General features: G+C 37.9%; 1 protein-coding gene across 4 annotated transcripts in view; it reads right to left on the reverse strand.

Moving 5' to 3' along the window:
* LOC120523818 (telomerase protein component 1-like) overlaps positions 1 to 12,297 on the reverse strand; it is a 157,013-nt gene extending 144,716 nt beyond the window's left edge. Inside the window, exons 1-2 of one of the 4 annotated variants that reach the window (XM_039745470.1) lie at positions 12,132 to 12,296; positions 3,223 to 3,769 (exon numbers count right to left, since the gene is read on the reverse strand). In XM_039745470.1, the coding sequence (XP_039601404.1) occupies positions 3,223 to 3,561 (339 nt within the window). In that variant the 5' untranslated portion in view covers positions 3,562 to 3,769; positions 12,132 to 12,296. Of the gene's footprint in view, positions 1 to 3,222; positions 3,770 to 11,601; positions 11,741 to 11,762 lie in introns of those variants that run through there. The other 3 variants (XM_039745451.1, XM_039745460.1, XM_039745477.1) reach the window with 3 other exon arrangements.
* Between the last annotated feature and the right edge of the window lie 1,737 nt (positions 12,298 to 14,034).

Below are 14,034 nucleotides of genomic sequence, written 5' to 3' on the forward strand. Positions count from 1 at the left end.
TTAACACTGGGTCCAGCAACAAAATATTCTTCCTTGATCTCAGAGGTATAATTAAAATAAAAAAAAATGGATCAAGCTGATCTAATTTGAAATTAACAGTTACCTTAAGATTATTCAACTAAAGCAATAAAGTACTGAGGCATTTTATCAGTATACCTTTTCAATCTTAACGTACTTAGCATTAGACCCGCGCATTACTCGGGTTGTAAAAAAAACAAGCTAAAAGAGTTACATCCGAGCATCACTCGGTCAATGTGGTCAGTGGTTTATTAGACATGTCTTGCGTAAGCATCACACGGGCTGTAAAAGCAAGTTCTGGGATAAAGTTCTACATGATTTGGGAATCTAAGGCTGGATACATTTGGAAATTGTTTTTGTTACACAAGAGAAGGAGCAAAGTCTGATGATAAATACAATCAGTATGGAGTTGCAACGTTGTTGGTGCTGATGTTGATGGATACTCTGCTCGAAGGTTACTGTGTAACAATGGAAAATTTTTTTACAACACTAGAGCTATTTGAAATCATGCTACAAAGAAAGACTGATGGATGTGGAACAGTGCAACCCACCCATCTTGGCATGCCTGAAGACTTTACCAGAGCAAAACTAAAGTGAGGTGCACTAGCAGCTTGACAAAAAGATAATATGCTTGTGATGAAATGGAAAGACAAGGAAAATGTTGAGTACTGTACATAATGCAGCTACAACCACTGTTCCAGCTAGAGGCAACCTACAGATTACTAAGCCTTTTATTGTGATCGACTACAATAGAATGATGGGCGGTACAGAACATGCGAATATGGAATTGATGTTCTATCCCTTTATGAGAAAGCAACAAAAAAATATTGCAGGAAAATATTTTGTCATCTGCTTGAATAGTGTATTTGGAATGTATTCATGTTGTTCAGATAAAAAGCTGACTGACATGTCTCTCATGTAGACTTTACATGTAGTCAGCTACTTTAACAAATCATTGCTACACAACCACCATCTGCTTTACCACTGAAGCGACATAGTCAACTCAGCACATCGCAGATTAATCCGGAGCGTCTTATTGGTAGACAATTCATTGATTACCACATATACTCCCGGATAAGTTGGGACTTGATTTTACAGTATAATTTCTGGTATTTTATAATGTCGGTCGTATAAGTCGAATGCAGAAAACTCACGCTATTGGTACAAGGGATTATGATATGCTAAAGCCCACATGATAGAGTAACCATGGAGCACACTGCCTTTTTTTTTGTGTGTGCGGCAAAGTGCTGCATCATCTCGTGCTCCTAACTGCTCTCTCTCTCTCTCTCTATTGTGCCTATGTGACCACATGGTAATACCCAAACTATTCCGAAGCAACGTTTGTACTGATTTGTGTTTTTTGTATCTCATACCCTCATACATCTTTATCGTAAGAGCATCCCATTTCTACGAAAAGAAAATATGAAGCTGGTTTTAATTTAAACATCGTTGAAGTAACGAAAGAAATTGGTAACTGCGCTGCTGCAACAAAATTCAATTTGAGAAACTGATGCGAGATTGAAGGAGGCAAAAAGATGTAAAAATAATAAAAAAAAAAAAATGAAGTGTCGCATTTTGAAACGGGCAAATAAGTCGAGGTCTGATTTTATGATAGATTTTTCGGGTTTTAAGACCTGACTTATATGTGAGTATATACTACCAACAGGAAAAAAAAAACGAAAAACAAAAACAGAATCCAATTTGTATCTGTGCTGTATACTATGCAAAAACTGATCAGTCTGAAAAGAAAATATGCAAAGAAACATGCTATTTTTGTTCCGACTGTGACGTTGGATTGTGTCTTTCATCATGCTTCAAAATCTATCACACAAAATCTCATTTTGAGATTACAGTAACCCCTCGCTATATCACGCTTCGACTTTCGCGGCTTCACTCCATCGCGTATTTTAAATGTAAGCACATCTAAATATATATCACGGATTTTTCGCTGGTTCGCGGATTTCTGCGGACAATGGGTCTTTTAATTTATGCTACACGCTTCCTCAGTTTGTTTGCCCTGTTGATTTCATACAAGGGACGCTATTGGCAGATGGCTTAGAAGCTACCCAATCAGAGCATGTATTACATATTAAGTAAAACTCCTCAATGCTATAAGGTATGCATCCCGCGCGGTGCTCGATTATTTGCTTGTCTCTGCCTCTATCTCACCCTCTCTGACATTGTCTGCGCCTGACGGAGGGGGTGTGAGCAGAGGTGCTGTTTGCACAGAAGCTGTTTGCCTAGTGGATACGGAGGCACCTCTAAGAAATGCCACTTTATCGCGGTGCTTCCAAAAGGACACTTACTGATTTTTTGATGGTTTGCTTTAATCTCGCTCTCTCTCTCTCTCTGACGTTCTCTGCGCTTGACGGAGGAGATGTGAGCAGAGGGGCTGTTTGCACAGAGGCTGTTTGCTTAGAAGATACTGACGCTCCTCTAAAAATGCCGCGGCAAACTTAAAAGCACACGTATTGATTTTTTGATTGTTTGCTTTTCTTTGGGAGCGCTCTCTCTCTCTCTCAAATTCTCTGCTCCTTAAGAGAAGAAGATCTATTTGCATTCTTTTAATTGTGAGAAAGAACTGTCATCTCTGTCTTGTCATGGAGCACAGTTTAAACTTTTGACTAAAGGGTGTTATTTCATGTCTAGAGGGCTCTAATAATGTTAACAGTGTGGAGAGTTTATAAGGGCTTAAAATATATAAAAATAACTACACAAACATATGGTTTCTACTTCACGGATTTTCATCTATCGCGAGGGGTTCTGGAACGCAACCCCCGCGATCGAGGAGGGATTACTGTATATACTGTTTTGGGATCATCATTATTATTATTACTGTTATTAATATTATTAGTTATTATTGTTCATTTAATAATATTATTATTCATCATTACTATTGAGATTTAAAATAAATGTAAATTTTCTTGTCAAAAAAAATAAATGCTTTTTACATGCTTTTTGTGGGGAAAAAATGCAATGCTAAGGAGGTTAAAGAAATCTCTCTCTTTCTTAGTGTTTCTCCTGTGATGGCGCAGGGTCCATTTAGGTTAAAGAGAAATAATGAATCTAAAAATCTGGACCACACCGGTATAATGTCAACAACTTGACAGACCTATACAGTATTAAACAGCACTCATTGACTAAGCATAAACAAAAATGCAAATGTATTCAACACATTCTAATTATGAGATGTAAATCACATACCTTCATTTTTTTATGTTTATCCCTTTTAACCTCTGACACTTCAGAGGCAAATGATGTGCTTACTTCATTGGTGCCAGTTCCAGGTTTCAGGCTACTGCAATTCCAAGATAAAGATGATAATGTAAGTTCTTCTTTCTGAAAACCAGATTTCTTCACTGAAGTAAGGGATGAAGGTCTGAACAGAGTACTAAATGATAAAGCAGCATCCTGTGACAAATTTAATGTTGAACAAGGAGGATGAGCTGTTTGTTTGAGTACTTTATTCTCAGTGCAACATATCATTGAGGAAGACGTACGGCTGTCTAAAGGCAACAGAGTCTTTGCGTTTGTAGAAGTCATCTTTGATTTCAAATCATTACACAACCCTTGGTTTGTGATTGGATATCTGGTACCCTTGAAACAGTGGTTGACTTATCTGGTCGTGAGTTATTCAAAGGAAACCTGAGACTGCCCTGTTGGTGCAAATGAGGATTCAACTTGGGTGAAGAAAGGGCTCACAAATGTAGGCAGTAATTGTGAATTAATTTTAGCAAATTCTCTGTAGTTCCTGTTGGGAGGGAAAGATTAAAAACAACATTTAAAATATAATTCATTGTTAAAATGTAAAGCTATGAATAAATGAGACAAACTTAAAAAACAATTCAAGATTACACATACAAAAAATAAAATTAATTGGAATTTAATCGATGAAGTTGTATTGAAGAGAAATTTGAAATATCAGGAAGCACCAGTTTGCTTTTGGAGTGTATGATTTGCCTCCTTAGGTGGTTGAGGAGTCTACATATCTGAGAAAGGTGAAGGCGGTAGAATCTATTTGGAAGTTACTTCTGGAAATCTGGATGTCTTCCTGCTCCTTCTTCTACTTCTTCTGTGTTTTGCCCACTTTATCATAAAGATGGTTAGTTTCAAAGCAAAGTCCTAGCTGATATGCGGTGGCATAAGGTATGTTACATACTTAGGAGTCTCTTACCTAGTCATGCTGATTCAGCCTTTTGTAATGGATGCCTTGACAGTGTCTTTGAACCACTTTGTGAGACCCCACTGGGGTTCTGGGTCTTCACTTCAGTATAGCTTTAATGCTTACTGCCTATGCCACAGTGAGACTGGTGCAGCTAATTTTAGATGATATGTAGAATCTTCTCAAGACAGCACTGATGGAATATCTGAAGAGGTTTCATGCGACAATGACAAAAGAACAGCAATGGAAACAGACTTAAAAACCATTACTTTGATTTACTTCCTTAAGTCACGATTCTGCAAGACTTAATGGTGTACTTTCCTGGTTGAGATACTGACACAACTGAAACATCATTTGACTTCCTTCTTGAAGGCTGCCTTTGAGACAGTGGACTACCAGGAACAGAATATAGGCAACGACTTCCAGAGTTGTTTTTTTTTCCAGTGAGGGTGATTGGTGTTACCTGGCCAACTACATTTTTGCAGAGGGTCTTGTTTATATGGAAGTTGAGGGATAGTCCCAGAGTTTTACAAGCCGAAGTTTAGAATAGTCAGAATTTGTTGGCAAAAATTTCTCAATAATCTGCATGCTGAGGGTTCATTTTTGTCTTTGTTTTAAGGAGGTATATATTGAAGAGCTTTTCATCAAACTGTTATTTGATGTAAAGGCTGCATGGAGAACATTCACAGATAAATAAGGCAAAACAATTTAGATGTAAATGGTAAAATGATTGACAAGTGTTCGGATTGGTGAAGGGATCTGACAGTTATGTAACAAGATCATAATATATTTCATAGAAAAAACCACTTCTAGACAGGATCTTCTGGAAGGCTTCCTGGTTGATAGATTCTAAGTATTTCATCAGGACAAAAGATATATTTTCTTCTGCTTACTATATTCCCTGTACATTTGGAATTGTATAGAAATCATATTAGATGCATGTTGTGATTGCCTGTTCCCAAACTACTAGTTAGTAAAGATTTCTTCAGGAAGAGCAAGCAAACAATTTAGGAAGAGACAAATCACAAATGTTACTACTGGTAGACAGCAGGGTGATGTCAAAACAGCTTCCACTCTTCAGATGTGTTACCGTTCCTGAAGATGCAAATTCATTGCTCAGCACTTGAAAGATATTAACAAAATATTCACATTTTTGAAACCACTGATATAGAAACATCAGGTCTGAAAACAATACCATGCCATAATAATCTTGCAACTTGAAGATTTAATTTTCTTGGTAACAGACTGCTTTTTTCATTTCTCTCGAATATTTTTAAATTACTGTTAGTTGAAAAATAAGAAATGCTAATGTAAATAAAAACAAAAAATCAGTGCACGCTAAATTGGATTAATACACATCCATCCTCATCTTGTTCTCATCATTAAGTAAAGATTTATAACTCACACTATTAAATAAACAAATGAGTGGACAATCTTAAGAAATCATTTCACGTAATGTAAATGAAAGGCAAAAATCTTTGGCAAAGCATAACACAGAAAACACAATTTCCATACTGAAACAGTAACACTATTATTTCTATTATTAAAAGGGCTTGCAGTGCGCAGGCGTTTGTCCAAAATGTGTTTAAGGCAGGGCCCAACCTGCAACCACTGCCATCTACCTCTAGCCTTACTACCATATGTTTTGGAAATTCTTGACATTAATATCATTTTGGACAAAAATCTTTAGGTACTTCTCAGACAGCCTTGGTATCACAATCCCTCCTAATCCATTAATGGTGATATTTGGTATACTCATGGACAACAATAAAGTGTATAGGGATACCAGCACAAAGACTTGTCCTAATCAAGTGGAAGAATCCCTAACCACCTATAACTCAGTGGGTAAGTGATGTTCTATTTTATCTCTAATTAGAAAAAATCTAAGTCTCTCTCAGAGGATATATCCAACATTTTTTAAAGCATAGCAAGAACTAATTTATGTCATTTTAGCATAAGCATGTAGAGACTGTGATCATAATCATTTCATCAAATCAGATGATTTTTTTTCTCATGTTACTCATTCTCTTGAGTGGGGGTTAAATTCTGTTTTGTTTTGCTTTTTTCTACTTTATAATTATTTCAAACTAAATGGCTGTGTCGGTTAAGTTATTGTTATTTGCTTGACTGAGTAGCATTTAATTGCAATGTATGGCTTTTGAAAATAAAATTTAAATAAATAAATAGAATAAAGAAGCAGGTGGGCGTAACAACTTTTTTTTGTCTCAGCAACGGAGGACCGGCAGTAAATGCTCACATACTGGTACTTCTTGCTCAGATCCACAACAATACATTTAAATATTAAATTAGAATAAGAAAGAAAGAAAGAAATTCTCATAAGAGCATTACTAAGGGCAGAAATCGTTGTGTGGCAGATTAGAAGGCTTAACTGACTTCATAGCTTTGCGGCTCTTAATTAACTCAAGAGACATTACAAATAAATATTGTCACACATGTGCGCATGGCAGGCAGCTAAAGGACTTGAGTAAGGGCAGTTCAGAGTCATACCGGGATGTGGCAGAATGCACTGACTCTTTTTCTCCATTGCCTGCAGACCATTCACGGGAGATTCCACCTGGTCCTCTTGACATCACTTCCGGGACCGAGCCTATGGAGGGAGTCCATGCCGGCTCCGCCCCTGTGATGTCACGTCCGGGCTTGAACCTATGGCTGAAGACCTTCATGAGCCCGACCCGTTTGACTTCACTTCCTGTCTTCCCCTTTAAAAGCCTCCACCTTTTCCCTATTCCCTCAATTCTGTTTTGGACTCAGTCTTGTGCACATCAGTGCTGTATATAATTTTACGACTCTGCAGCCAGGATACCAATTATACAGGTGGCTGCCCCAAAACTTTCTATGTCTTGGAGTCAAGTTTGTGACAATATTGAGTAAGGAAAGGTTAAATAAGGGACTACATCTGATCCATTTACACTTATGAAAATTTTCCCCAAGTAATATTAAAAAATTGATCAGAAATGAAGTGTTAAAATTATCTGATTTGTTGCCATCAAAGAAAATATTGTTTAATTCAAGGGGAAAAAAAGGAACACTGGGCAATCCAAGTAAACATTTCAGGGCAATCCAAGTACACATTTCTTTCCATAGCTTTCTGGAGACAGGACAATCAAAAAACAAAGATGGTGAACTTCTGGATGTGAATTATAAATATTAAATTCACATTTTGTATCTGTAAATATTGGATTTATAAGGGCATTATGGGTAAATACTAAGATGAATTTTATATTGGATTTCACAAACCTTTGGAAACTGGATAATTTTTAAAATTAAGCAGCTTTCTGACAATTTTATCTTTAATAAGTGCAACCCATAAACTATATACTCTTGGATTAATCCAATTTAGTAAAGGCATATGAACCCAGATAAATGTATTACATTTTTGGTCCAAAGCACGCCAATAAATAGAGTAGGGTACAATATACTGCAACAGCACTGATAAGTTACATCAGTCAGGGATGAGTCACTCAAGTATGAGATGACATTACAACATTAATAGCGGGGTGCCTCTATAAATGACAGTCCTGCAAAGTCACATGCTTTTTCAGCTAGGGCGGCAAAAGACGAGCAGTCCATTTAAGGATAGAGAAACCTCAAAGAGTTATTTAATGAACACAGCATCTATCCATTGAAGTGCTCGCTGCCAACATTACAATACGCACAGTGCATATAGAAAAGAATTACCCCTTTTGAAAATATTCAGTTTTGTTGCTTTACAACCTAAAATGAAAAACACAAAAATATTTTTTCAGCTTTAATTAATGCAACCTATAACATCAAAGTCGACGATATACAAGAAACAGTTCAGAAAAATCTCTCTATTATTAAAAAAAAATATATCCTGGAATGAGACGAGATGTGATTTTCTTAGAGAGACACTTTCACGTACCGCGAGTCTTTGTGCCAAGAGATTTAACCACGTCTGGGGCCGGAAATAAAAGACAAAGAGTAGATGACAAAGTAGAATGTCGTAAAGAGGTTCAAAAACATTGGTGTGATACACATGCAGAGCAGGTTAGAGATAATTAAAGTACGAAAATTTGAAAGTCTCAAAAAATGGATAGTAAAGATCGCATTAGCGCAACCAAACAAATTAATACTTGGTGAAATAACGGAACAGCTAAAAGAGATAGAATATATTGTTCGGATTTAAACTTAAGCTGGAGACTTGTAGGTCATCTAATTCGTGTTGCCATCACGGAAGAAAAAGTGTTTCTTCCCAATGAAGAGCTGTATCTGCAAGAATTAAAAGATTTGTTGTTTGGTGAAAGTGAAATACACGAGCGAAAGAGACGTGAAGTTGATGGCACGTAGTGCAGGCGGGGTCAGCGAGTGATAAAAAAAGAATCACTGAGATTGATAAGGCATCATCCCCCCAAACCCCCTTGTCAGTACTTTGTGGAACCACGTTTTATTTTAATTACAGCCTTGAATCTGTTGGGATATTTCTGAACTAACTTTGCACATCTATAAAGAGCAATATTTGCCCACTCATCTTTACAGAACTGTTCAAGGTCAGTCAAACTGGATGGTGACTTTTGGTTGACCACAAAACTTCAAATCATTACACAGATCTTCAACAAGGTTCAAATCTAGGCTTGACTAGGCCGTGCAAGGGCATTCAATTTATTCTCCTTCAGCCACTGTGTGCTTTGATCTATTATGTTGAAAGGCGAACCTTCATCCCATCCTCAACTTTATGGCTGGTGAGTTGTATTGGTCTTCTGCCAGGTGTACGGTTTGGTGTGGACACCAAATAGATTGATTTCCATCTCATCTGACCACAACACCTTTTACCATCTGGCCTCAGAATCTTTAAGGTGTGTTTAGGCAAAGCTCAAACGATACTTTATGTGGCCTTCCTTGTGGCGTGGCTTTTTCTTGCAACACTCCCGTAGAAGCCACATTTGTGGAGCACTTGTGATATTGTTGTCACATGCACACAATTACCATTTTTGCCATTAACTCCTGTAACTCTTTCAAAGTTGTCATTTGCCTCTTGGTAGCCTCTCTGACCAGTTTCCTCATCACTCTTCCATTCAGTGTGGCGAAATGGCTTGATCCAGGGAGTGTCCTAGTAGTATCAAACACTTTCCAATTCTTATATATGTCCTTTACTGTGTTCCCAAGGATTGATAAAACTTTTGAAATCTTTTTGTATTCATCTGCAGACTTATGCCTGTCCACAACTTTATCCCAGGAATATTTTGAAAGTGCCTTGCCATCCATAGCTGATGGTTTCCTTTCAGTTGCACTACCAAGCCACTGGAATGTTAGATGTTTTCATGCTAAACTAATCCCAAGGATTACAACTGATCACAGGTGGAAGTCAAATATCTTTGGGTGTAATGGAGAAAGTGATTACTTTACCCCCTTATTGAGTTTTTGCAAGTATTGTTGGGGGTGATCCTTTACCAGTCTCAGTGATTTGTTTTTTTATTTGTCCTAACTTTTGATATTTTATCTTTGACATTAATGTTAAAGGTTGCATTAAGCAAATAATAAATATTTTTGTGTTTGACTTCATTTTAGGCTATATAGAAACAAAATGTGAATATTTTCAAAGGGGGCGACTCTTTTCTGTACCCACTGTGTATCAGCGCACTCGAAACCCTGAGACGAACATGCTCGAATAACAAAGTTTGTAAAATGTTCACTGCATCTCAAGGAGGACCAAAACGGCAAAAAGAAAAAAAACCAGAATACCAGCAATTATTAGTTTCCCCTTCATCCGTCGACTTTTACTTTAAAATTCTTTAACGTGGGAAAGAAAATCTAAACGCAGAGTGATGGGAAGAGTTCTTCAAGTGCAGGAGACCTGTCGCCTTCAGGGACAAGTACGGTAAACGGCGCCTTTCTTGACGAGAATAGTTAGGACTCTCGCTATAACTTTCCAATAAACGCTGCTGTTAAAGAGGGCCATTAAACGCCAGTCCGGTCATTTTTCCACCTGAAACTTATTACATTAAACTCGATCTGTAGTTTGCACATGAGTTCAGCATCCATCCATCTTCCTGGCCCGTGTAACCACAATAAGGTCGTAGGAAAGCTGGAGCGTATTTGAGCAAGCCTTGAACACATTGCAAGAAGAAACCCACGGGGGGTGGGGGTTCCAACAGACCCTATTAAATAAATTGGTTTTATGTGTCATTCGCGAACGAGACGGCTTTAAGAACCGATTCTTTGTAGCAAACGAGAAGCGCCGAAACTTAAGGCACAACTCTGCCGAGAATCCCTTGAGGCAGGGGGCGGGATTATATTTTGATCGTGCAGCCAATCACATGCAAAGACAGACTAGGATCATACTATTATGTGAAATAAGAAGTGGGCAGACGCTCCGAAGACAGTGAATGTAGTGATACAGGCTACATATACAGAGACACGGATTTAAATATAAGCTTGTCGGGAAAAAGTGAAGAAACAAGCGAAAACCGAAAAAAGCAGTATCTGGCTGTGTACAGAATCTGTAAAATGAAAATATCCGTCAGAGCAGGGTCAATAACAAACCTGCACAGACATCGAAGAGCCGCTCATCCGCCTGTGCGGCTGGAAGAGAGCCTGAGAGAGCTTCTCCAGCTGCCATCCATTGACCCTGGAAAAGTGTCCTGTTTTGTGCCAAGTACTTCTGCTGTAGCATCCACTGTCTTGACGAAAACTGCAGGTATATCACAGCCTTCTACAACTCAAACCCAAATGAGCACATTTATTCTAAAACAGATGACCCCAGCCAAACAGAGAAGTGTTGATGAGGTGCTGGCTGAGGCATCTGGTATTTCTGAATGCCAACCTGCACTAAAGACTTTTATCTAATCTAAAGTGTCATAATGTTAAGACTTTGACCTTTATTTATTTGATTTGTTTGCTGTGGTTCCGTATTCAGTCGTTCATTTAAAGGTTTGATTAAAATATTAAAAATAACTTTTTGTAACAGAAAAATGCATAACAATAAGGTTTTTATGAAAACACTGAATAAAAAATAGCTTGCCAACACACAAACCATTTATAATTGTTAAATTTGGCTAAAATAGAAGGCTCCGAGTGTTACTAAAAAGCAATTTGGGAGCCGAGCCGGACCTCCCATCACTAATTGGTCTGAACAAAAGCAAGAAGGCACGTGTGTTTTTTTAAAAAAGACACGGAATTACAGCTAAAACCACCATGCATGGGTACTTCGTTTTGGTGTTAATAACAGTCCAGTCTGCAAATATACATACATAAAGGTTTAAGACAGACGTCACACAAAAGCAACAACTAAATACTCATGCTTAGATATCTGTGCATAAAGACATTTAGTTTAAGTGTTCCAACAAATAACATTGTTAAAGAAAGAGGCAGCGAATATCACTTTTGCCCACTAAAGCTAATCTCATATGCGTTATTATTTACATAAGGGGATAGCCTGATACCTTAATACTCCCACTGCTGCTGCTGTTACGAGACCTGCGCACCAAACCTACATGTCCGTGGAATCAAGTAGCCTCCCTAACTTCACGTTCCTACAGTAAAGCTGTGTAGTGAAACCAAGCATACATTTTGTCTCGTCTTAAAAAAAATGGCTAAAACCTACCTTGTACACTTCACGTGCACGATGATGCATGTCCATCTCTCTAAAGATCTTCTGTGAGTTTGCGCAGATAAGCCACCGCCTATTACGTACTACAGCAGTGGCATAAAACAGTCATCGAAAAGTTTTTTTTTGGGGGGATTTTATTTAAGCGTCATTCAGTATGTGGCTGAACCTTGAAATACCTTTGTAAAAATGACAAATTCGAATTTAATAAGTTAGTACTGCAGGACAAATTTATGGAAGGCAGCGTGTACGTTTGTATGCTGTGTAATAATAAAGTGTAGTCAGCGTATAAAAAGACCCGGTGGTGAGGTCTAAAACGAAGGCGAACTGCTCTGAATAGCATAAAATGCTTGAGTGTTTCCCTACCAGGAAGAAGTCAAAGTCCACTCCCTGATGTCAAGCCCGTGCCTTCTGGGCAGGGCGACTGAGCGAAGCAGCAAAGTTCGGCGTGCCAGTGTCCGTGCCACACCCGCAGGGCGTGCCCAGAGCGTAGGCGTTCTCAAACTCGTTCTTGGAAGATCTTTGTATAGGAATGATTTTTGCTCTCCTCCAACATATATTCACGGTTTTATTATTCTTAATTCTTTTCAGGTGTCAACGTTTTATTGTCTCCCTCTAGAACAGTGGTTCTTTACCTTTTCCGCAGGCGACACCTCTTTGATACTTTTTAAAAATGGTTCAGTAAAAGAATATAAACGGGTTTTGAAAGCTGTTCCTTCAGCTTTACTTAATCTAATTAAAGGGAATATTACATATGTTACGACAGAGCCTTTATTAAAGTCGTCTTCATTAGGAAACAAACTTTAAAACAAAAATTTGTAATAAATGATTATGATAGCCCAATGAGCACTGGGAATTGTACAACAGATTATATGTTTAAAGATTAGACAACAATGTTACTGCTGTAATTAGAACAGAAAGTCTTTCTTTTCCTATTCCCCTAAAAGCAATAACGTTTCAATTTTTTAAACCAGTGGTTCCCAAAGGCAGTCCTGGGGACCCCCAGTGTCTGCAAGTTTTTGTTCCAACCAAGTTCAATTTTTAATTAGACTCCTGGGCTAATTAAGTTAGCTGATATTTCTCAGTTTATGTGTTTTGGGGTCAATGTAAAAATTAATAAAAAAAAACTATGTTTTGTCAATTTTTATTAAAATTTGCCTCCTGCTCGCTTCGCTCACCAACCCCCCCAGCCAGTGCTACGCACTAGGCCTCTTTGTGGTTTATGTCGCTTGTGTATGGGGATGTGGATGTACAATTTAAACAGATTTTAATTTTCATGTGAAGTGTTACATTTGCATCCATGTGACATATAACTTCCCATGATTGAATTTCGTTTCTTTCTTTCTATTAAATAAAATGACTTTTTCGAATGTTTCACTCTGAGATTTGTTAATTGTCTTTGCAAAAGCTATTCTAACGGGAAGCTGTTAACATTTTTAATACGAATGGCATATTAAGATCTCCTTTGTTGTCTAATGTTATCCCCTGAAGATGCAATTCAGCCGGTGGAAGACCAGATGGTGTTAACGGTTGTAGATATTCTTTGGGATATTGTAAGTTGTTGTTTTCATCTTCTGTACAATCACCATCAACTGTTTCAGCCTAGTCTATTGATACACATTTGACCATTTTGCCATGTTACCAATCAACATTTTTGGTACAAATTTGTTTGACTTCCTTGTTTCTCAGTGCTAGGATCACCCGTGTACTCATTTTTTCTGTTGATAACCCTTCGGGATGAAATTCTTCAATAAGATTTGGACATAATACATCTTCTTTAATTGGGAACTTAACGTAAGGAAAATGTTAAAATTTATAAGAGCTGAGAGTGCAGGAACTGTGTCTGACAGGGGTGCCACGCACCCCTTTCCAGTGACCTCATGACCCCCTATGCTTTCCCAGTCCATCTACCGACTTCACAGGAAGAGTCAGCAGAGACATGAATGTCACTTTCCTCAATCCTTTCCTTCTCTATAATTCATTTAAAAATTAGGGGCTCTGCCCCCTGCTTTTTTGCTCACCAGCTCCCAGGCAGGTGCTACGCGATAGCCACTTTGCGGCTCTGCCACTAGCGTATGGGGAAGCGGATGTACAATTTAAACAGATTGTTATTTTCATGGGAATTGTTACATATGCATAATAGAACTATTTTACATTACAGTGAGTAATTAACTATAAATCGAAAGAAAATGATGTTTCATGTTGCGTTAGAGGTATTTGTTACGTTATACGTTTTTGTTCTGTTTGGCTTTGAAATGAACATGCAAAT

This window comes from Polypterus senegalus, chromosome 1, assembly GCF_016835505.1.
Source record: "Polypterus senegalus isolate Bchr_013 chromosome 1, ASM1683550v1, whole genome shotgun sequence".
Taxonomy (NCBI): Eukaryota; Metazoa; Chordata; class Cladistia; order Polypteriformes; family Polypteridae; genus Polypterus; species Polypterus senegalus.